Source organism: Barbus barbus (assembly GCF_936440315.1).
Source record: "Barbus barbus genome assembly, chromosome: 29".
In the NCBI taxonomy this organism is placed as follows: Eukaryota; Metazoa; Chordata; class Actinopteri; order Cypriniformes; family Cyprinidae; genus Barbus; species Barbus barbus.
In genome coordinates, this window is record NC_136757.1 from 25,289,832 (window position 1) to 25,315,392 (window position 25,561).

General features: G+C 37.1%; 1 protein-coding gene across 2 annotated transcripts; it reads left to right on the plus strand.

The window, feature by feature from the left end:
- The first annotated feature begins 917 nt into the window (after window positions 1–917).
- Window positions 918–22,945, plus strand: LOC306849226 (tyrosine-protein phosphatase non-receptor type 18-like). 2 transcript variants are annotated; one of them, XM_079384112.1, is made up of 17 exons: window positions 918–1,551; window positions 4,391–4,499; window positions 5,531–5,607; window positions 5,766–5,861; window positions 5,986–6,024; window positions 6,102–6,173; window positions 6,378–6,440; window positions 10,116–10,258; window positions 10,651–10,717; window positions 10,872–10,949; window positions 11,153–11,230; window positions 12,635–12,726; window positions 18,160–18,476; window positions 19,903–19,934; window positions 20,361–20,394; window positions 21,281–21,370; window positions 22,166–22,945. In XM_079384112.1, the coding sequence occupies exons 1-17, from the start codon at window positions 1,453–1,455 to the stop codon at window positions 22,237–22,239; spliced, it is 1,560 nt and encodes a 519-aa protein (XP_079240238.1). In that variant the 5' UTR covers window positions 918–1,452; the 3' UTR covers window positions 22,240–22,945. The 2 variants fall into 2 exon arrangements, with proteins under 2 accessions (XP_079240238.1, XP_079240239.1); XM_079384113.1 differs by lacking the exon at window positions 4,391–4,499 and having other exon boundaries at window positions 1,273–1,551.
- The last annotated feature ends 2,616 nt before the right edge of the window (window positions 22,946–25,561 follow it).

A 25,561-nucleotide genomic window follows, 5' to 3' on the forward strand; every position in this document is an offset into this window, starting at 1 on the left:
AGGTTAAAGTGGGACATGAAACTGACTGAATGCTAAAGCACTGTCAAAATGAGGAAGCAATCTAAAAATAAAAAGATGCCACCCAGGGTTTATAATTAGGAATATTTGGAGAGAGTTACAGATCAGTTGATTTAACCATCACACCTGCCTACATTTGTTGATCATATATGTATTAGCTGCAAATTGTGCTCATTTAAATGTCACTACTGCTAGAAACTGCAAGAATGATTTGTGATCATAATGATTTGCACTCATACTCAGAATTTGTGCTCTGCATTTAACCCAACCAAGTGTACACACAGTAGTGAACATACACCCAGAGCAGTGGGCAGCCAATGCTGCGGCGCCCGGGGAGCAGTTGGGGGTTCGGTGCCTTGCTCAAGGGTCTCACCTCAGTCGTGGTATTGAGGGTGGAGAGAGTGTTGGTTATTCACTCCTCCACCTACAATCCCTGCCGGACCTGAGACTCGAACCCACCACCTAACATGGCATCACAGCACAGCACATAGCATCTTAACTCCAACAGACATGCATGCATATCAAAAAATTCCATAGTCAAAATATAGGCCTACCTTTTCCCAAAAAAATATCATTACTGCTGTGACTGGTTCTTTTGCAGAAGTGTAATACATTCAAACTGTTAAAAATATTTTCATTTCATAATTTATGAGTGACTGACATTGGTGGTTAATATTCGATTTAAAATTCAATTAACATTCAATTATTAATACCATAAGCGTTTTTTGGAAGAAACTGTGGTTGAAATACTGCATTGCAAGCTGTTTTGGGTTTGTTTCTGTTTATGTGGAGATACAACACAAAGACAGAAAGCGGATCAGTGCAGTTAAGTGCACCGCTTTCACCATGTAGAAAGTTCCTGCTTAGTAGCTACTTACAAGTTAGGAAATAATAATTGTGATATTTGGTGCGTTCAAGTGGTTGTGGTCGCTGGACATATTCCTCTTTCTATTTCACTTTACGATGAAGACAGGGATGATTTAGCACTAATGCAATATAATGAAGCACAAACGCTGTGCATTGTGACTGTAGTCGATGATTTATCTGTTTGTAGCGTTCTTATGCCGCCACGTACGTAGGCTGATGGGAATTGTAGTTTATGTTCTAAGACTAGCCTCATAAATCAGTTTCGCTAAACGAGAGCGTGGGAGTGTCTCCCTAACGCTACAGGTGAGGTTCTGACAGCGGATTGGCTGGAATGATAAAGTGGGCGTGGTGACGGCTGATGATTGACACACCGCCGGACGTGAAGGTGCCCAAAGAAAACATCATCAGCGGGAGAAACTTCCCTGTCAGTTTTGCTGCCTGGATAACTGTGCTAAGACGGAAACGGAGCAGTTCCGCTGTCAAACGATCGTATATTACTAGTTAAGATTGTACAAGGAGTCGAGTATCAAAAAACTGACGGAGTAAGATGCTGGAGAGAGTGATTATATGGTGATGGAAGCGCACCTGTTGAGGCTCGTGGAGCGGGTCCGCTCTCTGTCCGACAATGACAGCAGTGGAGACCAGCTCATCTCCACAGAGTTTAACGTAAGTCCTACACTTTTACACGACCTTTTATATTTATATCTATATATTATTTATCAGGTAATTATATATAAGTTCAAATAAGATGACACACAATACTATAGTATCACCATGCTTTTGGATACAATGCCAAACCTTAATGAAAAACCAGACTTGTCAAAATGTCATTTCTAACTTCCTTCTCTTTGTGAAACGTTTGCTTGTGAAGTGATTTGTGCTATCTTTCTTGGTACTGTGGTAATACCATGTTTTTGGACTCTACTTTGATGTTATTTGATCTCTTACAGAAAATAATGTGCTGATACCATACTTTAGTATATAAATAGCCTAGATCTTACTCTCATGTACTGCTAAAAATGCCATGGTTTTACATGGTGCATGTCAAAAACATAGTATTACCTTGGTAATTTTGGGTACTTCTTTGTAAGTGAAGTTCCTTGGAGTTCCTTTTTAATGAATTCCTTTTAAATTCCAGATATGTGACCCTGGACCACAAAATCAGTCATAAGGGTCAATTTTTAGAAACTGAGATCTTTCCATTGATGTATGGTTTGTTAGAATAGAACAATATTTGGCCGAGATACAACTATTTCAACATTTCGAATGTGAGGGTGCAAAAAAATTAAAATATTGAGAAAATCGCCTTTAAAGTTGTCCAAATGAAGTCCTTAGCAATGCATATGACTAATCAAAAATGAAGTTTTGATATATTTACAGTAGGAAATTTACAAAATGTCTTCATGGAACATGATCTGTAATTAATATCCTAATGATTTTTGGCATAAAAGAAAAATCTATAATTTTGACCCATACAATGTACTGTTGGCTATTGCTACAAATATACCCCAGCGACTTAAGACTGGTTTTGTGGGCCAGGGTCATATATGTGAATATGGGTGTCATTCAGTTCCACAACCCCCATGTCATGGCATTGCAATGGTTTTAGACGTGGTACCATGGTAATGCCATGTGTTTTCATAATTATAGTGTTCTTTGAAGTACATTGGACTATGGTATATGATTATGGTAATACAAGTTCCATAGAATTACCTTCTTATACAGTGTACCATGGTACAATGACAGTACTTTTTTGTGTATATGAAAATAAATGGTCAATATATTAAAGGACATTTCCTAAATGTGCATATCTTTATCTTATTGTCACTAATTTTATGACTGAGAAGAGTTTTACCATAATGTTAATAACTTTTAGCAAACTGCTAATTTGCATGAGTCTTTGCAAATGAGTTGATTACTGCAGGCTATAGATTACACAACATCACACGACGTTTGCGTGAGCTACAGTAAACAGAGGTGAAAGATCTCACTGCTGATTCCATTCAAGCCTCTGCTTTTCTGACACTTAAACCAGCAAACGGTCTCATTCTGAGAACGTTTGAAATCTCTCTCAAAATGATGAACAAGTGTTCTTCCAGTGATGTTAGACTGCACAAGTTATGTGGTCTTTAATAATGTTCTCAAAACAATAGCACAAAAAGTTAATGGACGTTCTTGTTTCACAACGTTCAGAGATCCTTCAAAAGTAACATCTCCTTCATTAACCCCTTGCATAACAAAGAAATAAATTGTTTTTAAAACATAAAAAATGGGATGTTTTCAACTTTTTTTTTTTATCAACCTCAACCAGTTGAACAATACAAAGATAGTCAAGAAACTGCTCTTTTAATTCTTTTAAATAAATAATATAAAATTGCATAAATTATTCTCGAACTGACTAAAGTATTTAAAGGGACATGGTTACATTAAAAACATATTTTAATATGAGGTGTTGAATTTTGATGTTAAATCTACTATTGTTTTATATAGAATTGTTCTGTAGTATATACAATATTGAAAGCATCAGATTTAACTGTAATTAAAGAACAACAACAAATATTCCATTACTTTCTCAAGGGAAAAGTAATTAAATTACAGTAATGAATTACTTAATACACGCAACACTGATCAGAAATAATGTATTCATAACTTAATGGAACTTTTTTAACACATTTTGGAAACAACTGGAGGGATGTGAGAACCAGAGCATCATATATATACAGTCAGACCAATATTTTACAGAAGTATTTGTTGCTTTTTGATTCATTTGGCTACATTAGGAAAAGTAAGTGGGCATTTGTAACCAGCACAATCTACAGTTCCTGATTTAGTTTCTCAGTTATTAACTACAGGCAGCATTCACAGACAGAAGCTGAAAAAACACTTGAAACTGTAGTGCTTGTGGTGAAAGGGGTAGATGCTGGGTTGTAATGCTCTGTGGCTTCACTGGCGGATACGTAACTGAGAGCATCGCTTTGAAAATAGCCCATGTGTTCTGATCTCTTCTGCTTTTAGAGAATGGAAGTAAAACAGAGAGCAGGTTTAGTCATGAAAATGTACCTGTCTCCGTTTACAGATATTTATAACCAGTATGTTTGTCTGAGAATAATTGAAGGCTTTCCTGTTACACAAACAGTATAGCATGATACAAGCAACAGTCATAGGTTGGATTCCCATTAACGAGTCAAAAGTATACCTTGAATGCAATGCAAATTGCTTTGCATAAAAAAAAGCCTAATTGTAATGTAGTAAAAATGTTATACTAGAGGAGGTGTAGTCTTTATTGAGATTTGATCTTAAATGTTTTATAAACCACATCCTCCCTCAAATAACAAATACCCTTTTCATTGCTTTTATGAGATATTCATTGTGTAGCAATGCAAAAAAGCATTAGGACACCACCTTGTGGTCAGATGCAGCAGTTCACCAACATGCCTCTAAAATGAGAGGGATCTGTTTTTTTGTTTTTTACTTTGTTTTTTATCTTTTTTCTTTCCTTTTTCAGCTGATACGACAGAAAAGTGCATCACTGAAAGAGGATTATGGCTTGACCACTGCAGTAGGAGAAATCAAAGAAAATGCGAAGAAAAACCGCTACAGGGATATTCTGCCCTGTGCGTAGGCTTATCAGTAAAGCTTTCTTTATTCTGTTATTAAGGCTGTCTCTAGGTGTAGCAGTTTCTGGAATTGAGTTCAATGCAATTCACTCTATACAACAGTTTTAAGAGAGATGTGCTAAGCAATAACATGACCATGGCCTTTATTGTTCTGCCAAAATTTTTGGTAATATTTACAATTCAGTGCAATTCAGACAGTCCTGCAGTGAGACACATATTTTATATGAAAAAAGGTATTTAATATAGTTAATAGGTTCTATTAATATGTAGTCAAAAAAGCAGCATGTATAATTTTACAATGAATACATTAAAAAAAAGATAATTGTTTTTCTGACCCAGTTTTTTTTTTTTTTACTTACTGAACAAAACCTGTAACATGACACCGTGACAAAACATTAAAAAGATATATAAATAAGGCCTTTATTTTCACTGGTCCCTCCACAAACTATTACATTTTATTTTCTAGTAGCATTTTTTATGTGTCAAAAAGGAATATGTATTGTGTTCACAAACTTAACTTATTTAACAAATTGTATTATGTTTAAAGAAATAATAACTAGAAACTATACAGCTCCGTGACAGATACAAATTCATATCTTTTGTGGAAAAACAATGGTATATGGTGCTTCGTGTATTATTTGCAACCCATTCTTACTGATGCTTTTAAGTCTGACACTTTTTGTGTTAGTATTGCACACTTTGATTTCAGGATTTTCAAATCTGACGGTAAGCTCAGATCTTATTTGAAATATTTGTGACTCACAGTTTCTCTCAGTATGATACAGAATAGGGCACTGAAGTTATTTTACATGATTCTCTGTCACATCATTTTCAATTTACTGTCACATCTGCCATGCCTCCTATAGTCACAGTACTATGTTTTGTTTAGTATTGCAATGCCAGTAACATGTCATTAGATTTCATAATTGAGCCTCTACAATGTGTTGCCTGATAAATGAGTTACTCGCACTGATGAGAGGAAAAATATGCAAATCCCTTGGTATTTTTCTGCTTTTTATGTATTCCAGATGATCAGACCAGAGTCTGTCTAGCTCCAACCACATCTGAATATGACTCTGATTATATTAATGCCAGCTTCATCAAGGTACTGCAGTGTTTTAACTTCTTTTGTGTGTGACAGGCAAGATAATATGTGACCAAATAAATCTTAGAACTTTAAGAATAAAAGGTGTAGTGGTGAAGTTTTTTCCAAATATTTTAAAAAGCATATTAGATGTCTAAAATAATAATATTTCTCACCAGGGAGCTGCTAAGAACAGGATGTATATCGCCACCCAGGGCCCTTTGAGCAGTACGGTGGTTGATTTCTGGCGTATGATTTGGCAACACAATGTTAAGGTGAGCTGCTTAGACTAATTTATTTTTTTCTATAACTATGCATAATCTCTTTGTTAAATGATCTCTTATATTTTCACTTTAGAAACTTGAATCAATTTAGTTTTTGTCTGTTCTTTTTTGATAGGTCATAATCATGGCTTGTAGAGAGATTGAGTTGGGAAAGGTAATCTTTATATTTAATTTATTGTTCTTTGTCATTTTCTTGGCATTTACTGTTGTAACAAATTCTCTGTTCTTTAGAAAAAATGTGAAGTCTACTGGGAATTGAGAAAAGATCACGCATCTATTTTTGGTCCCTTTACTGTCTCAACTGTAAGTGTTTTCTGTGCTCCTCAACAATGAACATTGTTCGTAAATTCAGCAGTTCAGGTTATAAATGTTACGCAACAGTTCCTTTTGATGTTATCTTCACGCCTCATGAAATTTTTTTCAGCGGTTTGATGCAAAGAGTAGTCTGTGCAGCTGCAAGGCCCCACAAGGGGAAGTTCTCCTGATTACTGTCATTTTTTTCTTTAGTTTGAGGAGTCACGACCAAATGTGGAAGCCATTGTTCGGACGTTGGTGGTAAAATATTGTGATGTAAGTGCTGTCTCTAGTGTGTCATCAGTAGAATATGATATAGACCTGACATAATGACATTTGTTCTGGGGAAAAAACACACACACAAGCAAAAATATAATAAATATTGATTTCTTATGCTCACCAAGGGTGCATTTATTGGATTAAAAGGCAGCAATATTGTGAAATCATTAATGGCAAAGCTGAATTTTCAGCATCATTACTCCAGTCTTCAGTGTCGCATGATCCTTCAGAAATCATTCTAATATGCTGATTTGCTGCTCAAGAATCATTGCTTATCAAATTTGGAAATAGTTGTGATGCTTAATATTGCGTTAAAACAGTGATACATTTAGACAGGATAGAATTCAATGTTGAATATAGTTAAAAAGAACATCATTTATTTAAATTTTTTTGTAACAAAGTATCCTTGCAGAATACAGTGCGGCTCACTAATTTTGGCACCCTTGGTAAATATGAGCAAAGGTGGCTGTGTAAATAAATCTGCATCATTTATCTTTTTGATCTTTCATTAAAAAAATCCACAAAATTCTAAACTTTCATTGAAGTAAAACAATTGAAATTGGGGGGAAACTCACATTATGAAATAAATGTTTATCTCCAAAACATGTTGGCTACCATTATTGGCACCCCTAGAAATTCTTATGAGAAAAATATCTCTGAAGTATACAGTATTGCTATTCATATTTACATTTGTTAGCACACCAGGGTGATTATGAACATGAAATTGTCCAGCCGTGACTTCTTGTTCTGCAGGATTATAAATATGAGGAACACAAAGACCAAATTCCCTTAATCGTCCATCACAAGGAGTAAAACCTAAGAATATAGTTCTGATGTGCAGAACAAGATTGTTCAGCTTCACAAAATAGAAAGTGGCTGCAAGAAAATCCCCATTTCCACCATCGGGGCAATGTAGCAATTTATAAGCTCAAAAATGAATTGTATATAAATAATTGCAAATAATTATGATTAATTACAATTATTTATATCGGCTGACAGTAATAACTGTCACAGAATTAAATTGCCAGCAACTAATCTGTTCGTCCAGCGAACATTCCATGTAAGTTCATATCAACTCAAAGGATATTTTCTTGGCCACAGAAAATACTTTCCTAAGTATTAATGCATTAGAGCATGTAGTAAGGATCAAAAATCTTAAAGGGACATTAATATGCAAGGCAGAATCAGAAACTCATGTAATTGGTGCACACAACTTTTATTAACTAAACACTAACGCAAACTAGTCTAACAAACAAATAAACAATCACTCATACATGGGGAAAGGGCAAATGAGAGTTGATGGATGAAACCATCAGGAAAACCAGAAAATGCAGTTATGGAAAGAGTCATTTAACCACCTGAATAAAACAATCAGTGCCATTTATAATGGGGTCTATAGCTTATACTAAACCTCTGTTTCGTTTAGTTAAATGTACGATACTTGCATTGCCTTTTGGTCGTTGAATGAGTGTCCGGATGCAGTCTCGGATGAAAGTCTTAATGGTTTCAAGGTTTTGGACTCCCGAGTTCTTCCGGGATGAAGAGGGATGAATTCCAAAGATGTTCTGAGGTAGAAATGCGCTTCCCAGGTAGAAAGTGAAAAAGAGCTAAGAAAGAGATCTGCTGAGGTCCGAGGAGCTTTGGTTGAATGGAAAGTCAAGGCTGCAAGGCCTGGGACAAAACGTAAGGGTCCAGAAGAGTTCTAGCTCACATCCTCCTCACCCTCTTAGGATCTAACAGAACCGCAGACTGCAGGGGCGTCACTGAAGTGAGATCTTTATCTGCTATAGAGCTATATATGTAAGTCGCTTTGGATAAAAGCGTCTGCCAAATGTAAATAGAGGTCACACCTCTGGGGAGTCAAAGAGCCTGTGGTGACTTGAACTTTTGGAGGGAAAGTTTACGATTCTTTGTCTCCTAATTTGCATATGAGCTGGATTGGAAGTTGATATACAAACTATTAACGATTCTTAGAACACTTATATTTTACATAGGTATCGACATATAATATACACTCTCAATTAGATCATCCGAAGACAAATTGATAGAGACCAAACATGAAATACCTGAGGTAATATTAACTAGTGTTCTATCATAAGCATGCATAAAACAGGATACAATACACAAAAACATATACAAGAACAGTAATAATATACACAATGACCTGAAGATATGTGTGTTCATTCAAAGAAAGGTTTTACTATGATTTAATTAGAGAAGAGTCCATTTTTATGGCATAATGTCTCTTTCCTAAGGGGAAATGAAGTGAGTTGCTCTGCCCGCATTCATTTGAGCAATAAAACAAGTGTTATCAGATGGGTTGCCATGGAACCAGAGGCCTGTTCTGCCTTTCTTAGGTGTTAGAGGCATTTCGGGAGAAGGGTCCACAGACCCTCATAGTTGGCCCTTTGGGTTAGGTGAGGGAGCATAAGAGATTATTTGTTAAATATAACAAATAGTTGTGTGTCTGATTGGTCCAAATGTAACAGCAATAATTAAGAGGTTGCAATCAACTAAAGATGTTACAAATGTTTATGCAGCATACCCACCAGATGAGTTTAGTACAAACAGGGATAAAAAGTACCCCATGTACACGTTTAAATCTACTGCTGGATCTTTAATGTTTTGGGCCTATTTTTCTGCCAGAGGTCCTGAACAAGATGCACAGCATCATGGGTTCTTTCAAATACCAACAGATAAAAAATCTAACCCTGACTGCCTCTGTTAGAAATCTTGTAATGGACCATGTTTGGATCTTCATCCAAACATGGATGTTCAAAACAAACATCAAAATCAACACAAAAACGTGTCACTGAGCACAAAATGAAGCCTCTGCCATATCCATCCCAGTCCTCTGACCTGAACCCTGTAATGAGTGGGGTGAACTGAAGAGAAGCAGCACCAACACGGAGCTGTGAATCTGAAGGATCTGAAGTTATTCTGGATGAAGGAATTTAGGAGAAAACTCAGAGCTGTTATCTTGGGAAAAGGACGTTGCAATAATTGGATGCCAATAACCATGGCTAACGTGAACTAGAGAAAAACATTTAAATGGGAATTTCCTCCTACTTTCCATTGATTTACTTCAATGAAAGGTTAGAATTTTGTACATTTTCTGAATGAAAGATCAAAAGGATAAACAATGCAGATTTATTTTCACAGCCACCTTTGCTCATATTTACCAAGGGTGCCAATATTAGTGAGCAGCACTGTAAAAGTATTAATTTCTGCAAAACAAAATAATTTGTGTGTGTGTATATTTACATTTACAATTAGTATATGTATGTAAGAATATATATTTGTGTGTGTGTATATATATATATATATATATATATATATATATATATATATATATATATGACAAACAAAACCCCTATATATATATATATATATATATATATATATATACCGTTCTATGTATTTGGGGTGAACATTCCTTTAAGAGTGTTTCTATTTGTGTTTTTAAGGAAAATTTGTCAAACCACAAAATTGCAGTGTACTTCATTTTGAGTGTCTTGTAAAACACTGTTTATCTGTCACGGTTCCAAACAAGGAACCACCCTTACTATCTCAGTGTGTGACGTTTCCCATTTTAGCTCATTTCAAGCATTGTAATTTGGTGAAGAAACCGTAATCCATCGAGAGGTCAACAGTCGCCATCTTTCCACACAGGAAACTCGTAAAGTGTCTCATTTCCAGTATACTGCCTGGCCAGACCACGGAATTCCAGACATGCCGGATGGGATTCTGGGTATGATGGAGTTGGCTCGCCAAAAACAGGGCAACCAGACGGACCCTATAGTGATCCACTGCAGGTCTGTATCACACGCACAGCCGTCTCTGTGTTTTTCTGTGCCTCTGACAAATGACCCATCTGCCCATGAAAATTCATCAGGTCGAGTCGGTTCGTGTTGTTAGGGTGTAGCAGGAGCCGGCCTGTGTTCCTCTGGTTCCATGCATTTTAATGGCACCATTTAAATGAAGCGAGACATGTTAAATATTCAGCACCTGATGTGGCGCTGGAAAAGCCAGTTAACTTCCAGACTTCAGCACAGATTCACTCATTACCCTCTCTTTATATACATGAGAGAGGCTCTGTCCGACAATATGGCCCATAATTCCCCCCGTGACCCTCTGAACTGAGACTCGGGAGGGAACGCGGATCATATCATGATATGGAAATGTGACAGCTTCTCTCTCTTTACAGTGCCGGCTGCGGTAGAACGGGAGTCATCTGTGCTGTTGATTATGTCAATGATCTACTGCTGACAGAGGTATTAAGCAACACAAAATGATCTGCACAGCGCTTGAGAGTGAAGCATGTCATTTTTAAAGTTAAATTAGGCAACAAAAGGTGTCATATATATATATATACTAATGTAACACACACACAGTGAACATGTGAAACATGTTTTCTTTTATTCTCAGCAAATACAGGAGGATTTTAATATCTTTGATCTGGTGTTAGAGCTCAGAAGACAGAGACCTTCGGCTGTGCAGACCAAGGTAACATAAGAACATGATTTTTTGCATGGCACATACAATGGAAATTATCTACAGAATGGATTCTTGAACAATTATTGAGCCCTCTTCTCTTTAAAGTATGTTTTTATCACATGGGTATAGGCCTATTTAACCCTGTCTGTCATATTTCTCAACACCATGTGAATTCCTGATGTTAAGTGCTTTGTTTTTGTGAATCTCCTCAGGAGCAGTATGCATTTGTCTTTCATACGGTTGCTCAGATGTTTCAGAAGGTCTTGGAGATGAAAAACAAGAATACAGAGGTAAGGCATAAACAACTGTTCAAAGGTTTGAGGTCAGTAAGGTTTTTTTTATAAAAAGAAAAAAAAAAAACACTTTTATTCAGCAAGGATGCATTAGATTGTGACATTAAATGCTGTTCTTTTGAACTGTCTATTCATTAACGAATCCTGAAAAAATGTATCATGGTTTCCACAAAAAATATTAAGCAACTATTTTCAACACTATTAATAATAGAACATGTTTCTTGATCAGTTAATCAGCATATTAGAATGATTTCTGAAGGATCATGTGACACTGAAGACTGGAGTAATGATGCTGAAAATTCAGCTTTGCATCACAGAAATAAATGGAATTTTAAAATATGTTCAAATAGAAAATTAATATTTTAAATTGTAATAATATTTCACAATATTGTAGTTTTTACTGTACTGTATGTTTGATTAAATAATGAAACTTTGCTGTGCATAAGAGGCTTTAAAAAATCTTACAGACCCCCAAATTTCTGAATAATGGTTATTATATTAAACTTAAAGGGTTATTTCACCCCCAAAAAATTGCAATTGTCATCATTTGCTTACTCTCATGTCAGTCCAAGCCTGTATCGTTTTCTGAACACAAAAAGAGATATTTGTTTGTTTTCCATACAGAAGTGATGCTGTCAAGCTCCATCTAAAGCCATCAGATTTTAATGAGGAACACACTGGCTATTCATTGATAAACTTCTTCTCAGCCATAGTGCTGAAATTTGCAATCAAATACATTCAAAGACATTCAAATACAGTGCTTGAGTGATGTGCTCATAATGAGCTATCATAGGCGTGAAATGTAGGCCATGACTCATTGAACTATTTTCTAATGGTGCCTATAGATGCTGTTTTTGCCCTTGTAGGGCCTTGACAGCTTCTGCTTCTCTCACTTTCATCGTACGCAGTAGTCACTAGGAATGTTTACAAAATGTCTAATAGCAGAATGATGACAATTTTGGGTTAAACAGCTATTACCAAATGTTCTTGTGTTGGATGACGTTCTAGTGTTCCTGTGCATGTTGGTACATTGAATGGTGTTTAGATGGTGGATGTCCTTTGTGTCAAAAGAGCTATTTCCATTTGTTGACATCTTAGGGAGAAACAGTATCTATATCTATATTTTCCTCTAGGAGTGTTTTGTTTAAAATACATTCACCCTACCTCTACATCTCGTTTTTACATCACATCATGTTTTACTTCCTCAAAACTTTGAGCCGTGAGCTTTAAAAAAAAGCAGTTTAGCAGGAAACACACATGCTGTGTGCTTCCCCTATGCAAATGTTCAGGTACCCTTCAGCAGTTGAACTCAAACGCTTTGTGTAGCCGCTCTTCCACACTGTGTACGTATTTCACAATTTGTTTGTGGTTTTTTTCTGTTTTTTATATTGGAAACTCAAGACTTCAGCCTCTCTGTATATCAATGCGGTTCTCCCGAAGACTTCACTGAAATCAGGATCATTAGGGAGCATCGGCGTACCTCCTAAAACACGGTAAGACCACAACTACCCTCATTTCCACATTTCTAACCCCATTTGTGGATGTCTGTGATTAAAACCAGCGGTGGCAACACAGCCAGAGGCCAGTTTGAGATTGACAACTGCGCAAACCTTCTAACTATGCCACTGTGCGTCACGCAGTTGGACTCACCCAAGATGCTCGCAAGCTGTTATTGTCGGTTCTGTCTCGCACACCACAGGGAGCGATTTGAACTTTTCTCATCTAACACACAACTAGAGTTAATGTGAGTTGATCTCATGAGTCATCAACGTATAGCTGGATATGTATTTCTCTGCTCAGGCACTTGTTCACTTGACATTTCTGCTTTGCATACAGATGACTATGACTTGTAATGATGATTGATCTAAAGATGTGAATATTTTACACGAACGCGGTTTCCGCTAATGCTCAGATTATACAGAGCAAACAAGCAATTTAATCATTTGTAAGTCACCGTGTTCTGCCGTTGCAGTTCCCCTTGGGTCAGTAGCATTTTTCATAAGAAACATTGAATGCAAATGTGACCGACAGTCATTAGACATTGCTGTAGATGTGGTCCCACAATACACCAATGTAGTCAAGCCGCCCAGAGTGAAATGTGGAAGATAAACTTTCTATTTTCTGTGAATGAGCTAGTCTTACGTCACAGTATAATCTAATACAAACGACTTTGGCTTATAAACTAGCAATGTAATTGACATGTTAGTGATCTCATGTTTCTGAGATACTCATTTTTGTACTATGCACCAATGCAGATAATAATATGAATTATTTTATGTCAAGATTCTTGTCTTTTCTGTGGGTGCTTGTTTGCACACAACTCTCTGCTGTGTTGCTTGGATGGTTTCTCACTGGTCCAAGTAAAAACAAAATAAAATAAAAAATGTCTTGGGTGCATCCCTTAGTAAAAAATGTATATATTTAAAATACATTTCAAACTATTGTTCGAATCTATTAACATATTTACTGACATATTGCTTAAGACTTGCTGATATAAAAGTTAATATTTAAACTTTATATGGAATACTACTTTTTAATATTAAGCCTAAAATGTGTTTAAATTTCACTATTGATGAGGATTTTATAATTTTTGAATAATATTGGTCTTTAAATGCAAGATATTTAAAGTGTACCTGATTGTGGTGAGTGGGGCGGGGCCGAGAGCCGTGGGAACGGAGCGAGGCCGGTGGAGTTAATGATAATGAGCGACACCTGCGACACTCACCGGTCTCGAGTCCCACGGAGGAGCTCCGGAAGGATAAAAGGAGGAGTGACGACAGTGGAAGACGAGAGAGGACCAGGCCTGGATATTATTTTGTGTTTTGTGTGCGGCAGTCGTCCGTGAGGGGCTGCCGCTTTACTTTTACGTTTGTTTATTTTGTTATTAAATCGTTAAATGTTTGCCGGTTCCCGCCTCCTCCTTCCCGACCCACGAACTGCGTTACATTGGTGCCGAAACCCGGGAGGAAGGAGGGACACGCTGTCAGAGAGCCCTCGCTGCTGAGGGGGATCGCGGTGCTGAGGAGATCGGGCAGCAGGGAGTAGCGGGGACGGCCGCTGGCTGCCCGAGGCGACGGTGGTGCTGGAGCGATGGAACATCAGGTGGGACGGAAGACTCGCGGCCGTGCTCCTGGGTCGAGGAGGGGGGCTGCCGTCCGAGAGGGAGCGGAGGAGTCGGCGCCATTCGCCGAGTGGCCGTAGCCTGCTGCCATCCGCCATGATGGGGAGGAGCAGGGAATGGGGGACTCGCTGCCGGCTGCCCTCGACCGGAGGAGCCATCGCCGTCCGCCAGGAGGCCGAGCGTCGAGCCGTCCACCAAAGAGGTCCAGTACCATCGCATGGCACCGCGAGTGAGAGCCTCTCAGCTGGTTGAGGACCAACCAGCAGTGTGTCCGGGAACCGGACCGAATTTTTTTTTTCCTCTCTCCCCTCTCTCGTCTCTGTCACTCCTCATCCTTCCGTCTCCTTTTCTCTCGCCTCGTCTGTCCGTACCCCCAGGTACGCCGCGGCCGCCCTGACGGGTCCCCCCCAGGAAGGGGGGGGGGGGGGGGGTAGTAGAGCGCAGTCTCGAGGGTACCCCCCGGCCTGCGAGGGGCGATGGGGGTATGTGGTGAGTGGGGCGGGGCCGAGAGCCGTGGGAACGGAGCGAGGCCGGTGGAGTTAATGATAATGAGCGACACCTGCGACACTCACCGGTCTCGAGTCCCACGGAGGAGCTCCGGAAGGATAAAAGGAGGAGTGACGACAGTGGAAGACGAGAGAGGACCAGGCCTGGATATTATTTTGTGTTTTGTGTGCGGCAGTCGTCCGTGAGGGGCTGCCGCTGTACTTTTACGTTTGTTTATTTTGATTATTAAATCCTTGAATGTTTGCCGGTTCCCGCCTCCTTCTTCCCGACCTACGAACTGCGTTACACTGATATATACTTGAAAAAGTTCCACATTAGCACATTCAAATTTATCTTTAGTTGGACTTCAGCACTACTTCCACACAATTAAAGTGCAATACGTACAAAATTAGTTGTTCTAATTTAGCAGATAGACCAGTTTAGTATACTAAAAGTACAACCTGAATTCTGGAAATGTTGGGACGTTTTTTAAATTTGAATAAAATGAAAACTAAAATACTTTCAAATCACATGAGCCAAAATTTTATTCACAATAGAGCATTGAGAACATAACAAATGTTTAAACGGAGAAATTTGACACTTGTATCCACTAAATGAGCTCATTTAAAATTTGATGCCTGCTACAGGTCTCAAAAAAAGTTGGCATGGGGGCTACAAAGGGCTGAAAAAACAAGAAATTTTGAAAAGATTCAGCTGGGAGAACATCTAGCAACTAATTAAGTTAATTGACATCAGGTCTGTAACATGATTAGCTATAAAATGGATGTCTTAGAGAGGCAAAGTCTCTCAGAGGTAAAGATGGGCAGAGGCTCTCCAATCTGTGAAAGAGTCAATATTATTTGTATAGCGCTTTTAAAAATGCAAATTGTGTCAAAGCAGCTTTACATCGGCTTGATATAAAGCTGGGTGGCTTTATATCAGCTATCAGGGGAAATAGTTTGTCGAAACGGTGTCATTCTCCTCTGGCCAGACAAAATCAGCAATTTAAATCTAGGCTAAAGCAGAATCAGATTGTGCAAAGGACTCATCTGGTTCCTGTGGTCTTGTCCTGATGGCCGTCTAGGAGACAGGGTCTTCACTGGGGATCAGTCTCTGGGGCTCATCTAGGTGTCCTGGCTGTAGAGGTCATCTCTATAGGTGCTGATCCACCATCTGATCTGGATACAGTCTGGATCTGGGTGGCTACAGTGACCTCAGAATAATAAAGAAACAGACTAATATTAATGTAGATGACAATCTTCTTACAATGTAACAAGTACATCGGGTGTTATGGGAAGTGTTTCCGGTTCCGGTTGACCTTACTAATGCAGCCTAACAATCCTTTAACGCATTTGAATTATAGAAATGCGATAGTGTATTATGTGTAAGCCAGGTTAAAGAGATGGGTCTTTAATCTAGATTTAAACAGACAGAGTGTGTCTGCTTCCCGAACAGTGTTAGGTAGATTGTTCCAGAGTTTGGGCGCTAAATAGGAAAACGATCTCCCGCCGGCAGTTGATTTTGATATTCTAGGTATTATCAAATGACCAGAGTTTTGAGATCACAGTGGACGTGAAGGACTATAATGCGATAAGAGCTCACTCAAATACTGAGGTACCAAACCATTCAGGGCCTTATAGGTAATTAGCAAGATCTTAAAATGTATACGATGTTTAATAGGGAGCCAGTGCAGTGTTGACAGAACCGGGCTAATGTGGTCATGCTTACTGGTTCTAGTAAGAACTCTAGCTGCTGCAAGAGTGCATAAAAAGATTGTGGAATACTTTAAAAACAACGTTCCTCAACGTCAAATTGCAAAGGCTTTGCAAATCTCATCATCTACAGTGCATAACATCATCAAAAGATTCAGAGAAACTGGAGAAATCTGTGTGCATAAGGGACAAGGCCGAACACCTTTGTTGGATGCCCGTGGTCTTCGGGCCCTCAGACGACACTGCATCACTCATTGGCATGATTCTGTCATTGACATTACTAAATGGGCTCAGGAATGCTTCCAGAAACCACTGTCGGTAAACGCAAAACACCGTGCCATCTGCAGATGCCAACTAAAGCTCTATCATGCAAAAAGGAAGCCATATGTGAACATGGTCTAGAAGCGTCGTCGTGTCTTGTGGGTCAAGGCTCATTTAAAATGGACTGTTTCAAAGTGGAAAAGTGTTCTATGGTCAGACGAGTCCAAATTTGACATTCTTGTTGGAAATCACGGACGCCGTGTCCTCTGGGCTAAAAAGGAGGGAGACCTTCCAGCGTGTTATCAGCGTTCAGTTCAAAAGCCAGCATCTCTGATGATATGGGGGTGCATAAGTGCATACGGTATGGGCAGCTTGCATGTTTTGGAAGGCACTATGAATGCTGAAAGGTATATAAAGGTTTTAGAGCAACATATGCTCCCCTCCAGACGACATCTATTTCAGGGCAGGCCTTGTGTATTTAAGCAGGGCAATGCAAAACCACATACTGCAGCAATTACAACAGCATAGCTTCATAGTAGAAGAGTCTGGGTGCTGAATTGGCCTGCCTGCAGTCCAGATCATTCACCTATAGAGGTGAGGTATAACAGTTGGTGCATCATTAAACGAAAAATACGACCACAAACTCTTCAGCAGCTGGAAACCTATATCAGGCAAGAATGGGACCAAATTCCAACACCAAAACTCCAGAAACTCATAACCTCGATGCCCAGACATCTTCAAAATGTTTTGAAAAGAAGAGGAGATGCTACACCATGGTAAACATGCCCCCGTCCCAACTAATTTGAGACCTTTAGCAGGCATCAAATTTGAAAAGAGCTCATTTTGTGCATGTAATTGTAAAATTTCTCAGTTTAAACATTTGTTATATTATCTATGTTCTATTGTGAATAAAATAATGGCTCATGTGATTTGAAATTCTTTTAGTCTTCATTTTATTCAAATTTAAAAAACGTCCCAGCATTTCCGCAATTCGGGTTGTACATTGCAGGTTTTTTTTATTAAGTACATAAATATGTAAATGTATGTGTAGTATTACTAGTACTTAACACGAAATGTATGTATTTCAGATACATTTTAGTATATTTATTTTTCACTAGGGTACTTTAATGTTTTTTTTGCCCATTTTATTGTTTTATTTTAGTTTACTTTATGCTGCTATATATTATGTAAAAATTAATCAATATAATTAATGATGTATATTGATTTAAAATTATTTTTAAAAATAGATTTTATGCTGGATAAAATAATTAGCTAAAATATACCATCGTATACATTAAAAAATGAATTTATTCCTAACTTATGTATTTGTCTGTCTTTGACTTCAGAAATCTGCCTCTCAAGTCCAGGCTTTCTCATCCTCTACCTCAGATCAGGATGAATGACACATACGCAGTCGTCACCAAGTCCAAACTACAGCCTCCTGCTTCTGCCCCTCATTCCATCACTGTCCATCACTATGACAATGCTGATTTAGAGAAAAGCAAGAACAATGCTGTCTATGGTACAGTCAAACCTAAAAACAGGCCCATGTCAGTCCTGCCCTCTCCGACCTCACCAGGTTACGACAGATCAACGACAGCCAATCAGAGAGGAGGACTGCCACCCAAAAAGACAGATCATGAGGGTTATGAGCTATTGCCAGGTAAAGGACATTTTTATTGGCTCTTATTTTTTAAAATTCTTTTTTTTTAAATGGGGGATGATACAACAAGTTAAAAGTTCAGTAGCCAGGAAATAACCACTTAGCAACCACCCTGATCCAGTGTTGGTGTAATATTATTAATTTATTATTGTAGTATTTAATATTTTGAATTAGCATATTTCTATGTTTATTTTAATTTCAGTTTAAGTTTTAGTAATTTTTGTACATTTAAAAAAAAAATTAGCTTTCATTTATTTTTGAATGTTCAACATTTTCAAATAATTTTTTGTATTTTTGGTACTTATTTGATTTCAGCTAGGCACCAAAGCAACATTTCTAATTTTCCAAGTTTTTTTGTATTTATTTTTTTATGTAAGGTGTTTAAACTATTATTTAATTTGTGTCACTTAAATTAGCAGAAATATTTTTTAAATAGTTTTAGCTTTAGTTAACATTAACAACAACACTGCCCTGTGGTCGGATGCATAAAATGCTTACACTAGTCTTAAAAGTTAGTCCTCTCATTTTTTCCTCTGGAAAAATAAACTTTTTTTAAAAGTCAGTTACATAAAAAACATAGATTGGTCTAATTTGAACCTATAAATAAGTCTGAATACCTCTTGGCTAGCTGAAGCCGTTAGGCTAAAGTCTGCTGAACTGAATTAAAAATAAAAGCAGACAAAAAATACAAACTCATGACTTCAGCTGCGCACTAAAAGGAAGATTGTTTTAGTCAGGGGGAACTTGTTTTATGAGAGTTAAGTTCTGGAAACTTCTGCTTGCTGCTTTCACTGTCCTCTCGTGACTCTGTTCTGTTCACGTTCTTCTCTTTCATGTGATCAGCAGGGTATTCAGAGCCCGCGTCTGCTGTTTATCTGTTAAAAGTCAGTTATTTGAAGCTTGTATTAAAATTCTCTTTTTGTTTTATCCTCTTTTGAACTTTAAAAGTGTCGGCAGAGTCCTAACAGGTGAAGTGTGTCATTTTTCTAATGCCACTGGGGTGCCACCAAACAGAAATAGTCAGCATACAGTGCATACTGAATAGTAAGCTAGATTTCCTGTTCGAACAAAGCCAGTGTTTTCAAGCTAGTATCATAAACTTTCCTCCATCTGCTATTGGTCAACCAACAGATAGTCCTGCCTCCATATTCACGCCATTTATTGAGGTAAAGTGTTAGATGTTTTATACAGCCCCACAATGTACACATCAGCTACATACCAATGAGTGGCTTAATATATGCATTTTAATATTTAAATAAGAAATAAGATAAGAAAAATATTTTTTTTGTAATTTTCCATACTTCGATGTAACTGGAACAATATTATACATACAATATAAAATATTAAAAAATAATTAATAATTTTTAATTTTAATTTTTAATGATTAATAATTTTTAATAATTATGTTTATTTATTTTTTTCTCAGGGGAGTTGAGGTCCATGAATAGAGATTCGCAGGTAAATGTTCTCTTGGTATTAATATGTTTGCAGCCATTTTTGCTTAGCAGATGGGTTTGGTTTTCATGTTAGCATATTAGTTGTTAAATGAAAGTGCTAAGTACATATTAATCTTATCTGATGCATTTATATGCAGTTATTGGCCTGCCATATTACTTTCTTGTTTGTTTCACATTCACGTTCATCCTCTTCCTGTGATATGAAGCTTCTAGCTGAGATCACACCCACAAGTTAACAAGCTTTAGCACACACTTACACTTCTTAGTACATTTAGTAAAAATAACCTGACAGATTAAATATTTCCAGTGAATATGATGCTAATGTGTATTTGACTGACGATCACGGTCTTTTTAACCCTGATGATGACAGATTAAGATCTGCAAAGAATATCATTAAGGCTAATTAAATGAAATGTGTTTTCCTCAGCCACGCAGCTCTCTGTCACGATCCCCAAGTGCAAGTAAGTGCGCCGTTATGTGTTTTATTTACTATGATCTGCTAAAAGATTTTTCTGTGTGAATTTACACATTATTTATCAATGTTATCTATTTTTAGTCAAATAAAAAAATTTGTTTAAATTATTCATTCCCCAAAAGATAAATTATTAAATGCTTATGCTAAATGGAGGGGGTTAACATAAAAAAAAAAATCCTTATTTTTCTATAATTAGGACACATGATTTATGAACTATTAACTGGGAGTTTACATGGACAATTTGTACTTTTAAAAATGTACTGGTCACACCACAGGCATTTTAAAATGTTCTAGTGAAGAAAAAAAGAATTTCAAAGCTCAATTCATTAACAAATTATATTTTGTTATTATAAGCCATTTTATTATTATATTTATGTTTCTCTGCATTTTCATGCCTACAATGCATTATTTTTAATGTGCCGGGTCATTTTAATATTTTAAATGCAAGACAAGCTCCATAAATAATATGAAAGTCTAATCTACAGTTATGTATATAATTGTGCTAAAAACAAAAAAAAAACTATCATGCATACAACAGTTAACAGAAATCTCACCTCGACTCCTAAGGTTGAAGTCATCTATGAAATCATAGGTTTATGTCAATTTTAACCCATAGTGCTGATGATGAATGACTTTATATTATGTCCATAACCCACCTATGATTGCACTCAAATACAGTCAATAAATAAAAGAGTGTGTTGTTAGTGATGTAGGAGTCGCTTCAGTTCCCCGGAGGCTCCTTATCGACCAAATGAGTGTGAAACACTATCTAGCAGTAAACAGGAAGAAGTGTTAGATTCAGCGCTGGTTTCACTCTCAAACTCTGAGTTTGGTTTTTAAGTTGTTAAACGCTGTTAAACATGTTTTCGCAGCTGAGAGCCAATCTTCTACAGATGATGATTATGAATATGTGTCTAGTGTTGTCAAGGACACCAGCAGCCCATTTGCCCCGGGAGGCCTGGGTGAGTAACGCCATATGCACACTAAATCTTGATTCTGTACACAACAAGAGTACTGAGCTGATAAACATTTTGGTTTGGATGGGTTTTTGATGGACAAAACTGCATGCTAATACATTTTCAAGTTTGTCTAAATGTTGAACGGCTGCCTAAATCAATCTTACATTGCACATGTGAATTGCTAACTTGACATTTAGTAAATTTAAAAAAAATAAACTGCTTCCTTACAAGAGATAAACTGATCTAGCTGAGCTTTTCAGATGACACACTTACAACCACAAAATAGTGGCATCAGTGTGGTTTCTAGGCCTCAACAGTGCCCATATCCAGCAAAGGCAAACATCACTTCTACTATTGCTCATATTTAGGGTTAGAGGTTTAAACAGACCTCTAATCTTCAGTATTCAAGCATTTGTTTATGTCTTTTCAAACCTGTATGGCTTTCTTTGTTCTGTGGAACAACAGTTATACGTCATTTATTAGTCCAAATATCTAAATCAGACAGAAGAAAGAAAGTCTTGAAGCATGTGAGGATGAGTGAAGAGTGTGTATTTTTGAATAAAGTAACAACCTGGTGGCAACACACAAAAAACACTCAGAACATCATTGCAATCACACAGAAATGCATTAGCAGCCAGGTTCTGAAGAATGCAATATCCTTCTTGTAAAAAATGTTACAAAAAAAGGCAGATGTATGCAATCCTGATCCATATTAATTTTCACTTTGACCTGTGCTCTGTTATCTTGTGTTTCTCAATGCACCTGGTGATTTTAAACACTCTCTGTGCTTGTCTTCAGGTTTCAACTGTCGCATTAAGAAACCCAAAGGCCCTCGAGACCCACCGGCTGAATGGAGTCGTGCAGAAAGATGAAACTGAAGCAGGTTTTAGGTTTTATAAAAAGTGAACTCAACCTAGTGCAGCCTGTTTCAGTAGATGCACAGCTATTTTTACACTGGCTAATAAGCATTATTTATTTCCTATACTGGTAGTTTTGTTTGTATTACTGTTTTAAATAATGAGGAAATGTATGACTTATGTACAGTAGCGTATTTTATGAGTGGCAAAATAGAAATTGCAAATAATAATGCAAATTTTTAGTGCACGCTGATGCAAGAATGTGATTTTAAAGGGGTCATTTAATGTTTTTGTAATTATTTTAGTCACATTTTTATATGCCAGTTTCACCTAATAGATGTTTACAATGTAAATGTGAGTTGTGATCCGTTCTAATGTATTCATCTGACACCAGTAAGTTGCTGTATAATTTGTTGTTTTGAACTTTTTGATGTTTTCATACTACATTAAAACATTTTATTTCAAACCATCAGGGAAAATGGGATTTCTCATGACACCACCCCCTTTAACTTAAAATCTGTGTGGTTGTTGTGATATGACGTGTCTGTCAATAGAGGGCAGTGTTGAGGTATGGGTTATCGTCATGTTGCTCCTCAGAAAGACAGATCACTCAGGTCATAAAAATAAAGTCATTTACAGACAACATAACATGTGTATAATTATTGATGCTGTATCTCATCTATAAATTTGGCTTTTTGTTATTTAGCCATATGAACATCTTATAACATGTGTTTGTGTGCTGCTTAAGCGTTCAGTTCTTACTAGCCTACTATCTGTTCAATCCTAGCGCTCATTCCGGTGATAAAACCGTAAAACTTGCCCTCAAAACTCCAGTGCGATTTTATTTCCCTCATGAAAATCAATGGAATCTTAAGTTGTGCTTAAAGCAGGGAGCCCGTTTTGCCAGATGCTCGGCCTGTTGGCAGCGTTCCTGGATGCGTGTTTTTGATGATGAATCATTCTTGCAGGATGGTTACAGCAATATCTTGCAGAAATGCTGTGAGATGCTCTCTGCTGCTCTTTACACCATATCACACATGCATCGCCTGATTAAGACTGACTGCTTTAATGTGGATGAGGCATAAAGACTTGAAGACACATGATGATAGAAGGTCTGATTACTTCTTATAAAACAGACAGTTCTGGTCCTGGATGCTGATTGGTCAATATAGCATACCAGCTGTGCTAAAATACATATTATAGGTTGAATTTGAATGGAATTTGTAACAACCCTGAAGGGTGTGATGGGAAACAGATGCTACTTAGTCTTTTTTGTTAATTTTTTCAACAACAATTATGAATATAAGCATGACTTTTGAGTTCAATATATCAACTTAGTATATATCATAACATTTTGAATAGTAATCATATATTAATAAAATAGTAATAATGTTTCTTTTTTGTTTATATATATATAGTTTATTTACATATCTTTTCACACGTGTGTGAATATATAATAAAAATGAAAATCACTATGTACAAAATATGGAGAAATCAATTAAATTATTGTGAACTACTTAATAGGCCTTTGATCATTGCTGTGATTGTACAAGAGCTGTCCAAAACAAAAACAATATGATTATTATATCAAAAAAATCCCTGTAGATGTGTTTTTAGCCTGAGGGAGTTTTTCTCTGAAGGTGTTGCAGTCAACAGAGACTCCATTTTTAGTCATGCAGTGAATATTTAGACTCCAGCCTTGCTCCAACTCTCTCTCTCTCTTTGTGTGTGTGTGTGTGTGTGTGTGTGTGAGAGAGAGATGAGAAAGAGCCTGATAGAGAAGTCTGAGGACACACAGACGGACGGAAAATCATAGGGAAAAAAATAACAATGAAACAGCAACAGACAGAGAGGAGAGACTGTTTGCTGGTGTTCTGCTAATGGCTGCTCTGTTAGCAGTAAAGCCTGTAGGGTAAGTGTGTGTGTGTGTGTGTGTGTGTGTGTGTGTGTGTGTGTGGGTGTGTGTGTGTGTGTGTGTGTGTGTGTGTTGGTCTCCTCTGAGCTCCTCTGGCTGGGTAATCCCATTCAGCACATGCTAATGTGAAGCCAGATTCTAATGACCTTCTGCCATGGCTTTTCAACCCAGGCCTGGAGCAATCTCACAGCAACATCTCATAGATGCTCTCTCCAAGAACGCCCCCACAGTAGTGCACAAGCATCCCAATGAGCAAACCATCTTACCATAAAATCTCTCTTATCCACACCATCGCTGCAGAGTGGCTCAGACGTTATGGTTTGAGTGATTATTGTAATTTTACAGTACAATCACAGTTTCTGGCAGCATCCCAATTTGCATAGTATCGGTTCTAAATAGTATACAACAGTCGTGCCAGCAGAGCTTGTTTGAATTTGAATCTAGTGTTAAAGATTAGGAGTAGTGCGTACTTGTAGTTACAACTTTTTAAGGTCTAATTATGTTGAAGTTTGGGGTCTGCAAGAGTTTTTTTTTTTTTTATAGAAGTCTCCTATTTATTTGATCAAAAATATAGTAAAAAAAAAGAAAAATATTGTGAAATATTAGCAGATAAAATGTTCTATTTGAATATATTTTAAAATATAATTTATTTCTTTGATGTGTATATATATTTTTTCATGAATAGTTAGTTCTAGAGAACATAATTTTACATTTTATTATATTTAAAAAAAATTAAATATTTGATTATATAGGCATATGCATTTATCAAATAGTGTTCTTTGATTATAAATGCAATTATTTGAATAAATTTATTATATAGCCTAAAATTATTTATTTAGAAGTTACTTTTATCCAGAGTGACTGACTTTTGTCCAAGAATAAATAAATGTTTATATATACTGTAGTATGCAACAATGTGTGTTTTAATGTTTATTCCAGTGCAACAATTTGTTATTTTATCTAGTAGAGGTCATAAATATGTAGATTTTTGCCCTTTTTACTCTGGATGTATACACCTTTGCTGACATTATGGTGGTTTAATCAATATCTTGTATGTCCACTTACATTCTTATAATGAGCTGATTTTTGAAAGTTTTCTGTTTGTTGCCCATTTAAATGTACTTAAACCCCCTGTCCTTTAATTCATTTAACTGTTAATTCTTGTAATTTTACCCTACTGTCACAGTCCATGTCGAAGCTTAGCGCATCCAGAACAGTTGGTGCATTTACCAGCTCCCATGAAGGCAAGTCAGTTAACACTCTGTGAGGTTCTTTCATTGTTGTTTCAAGATGGCTTCACTGTCATCTGTTGGATTATTAATCAGAGCGTGACTGTAGAAAGCGCTCAGTGTCCTCCAGTCTCTTCATGACCTCGGGATCATAAGCATCTCTTTCAGCGAGTGTCCACAGTGAGAAAACGGT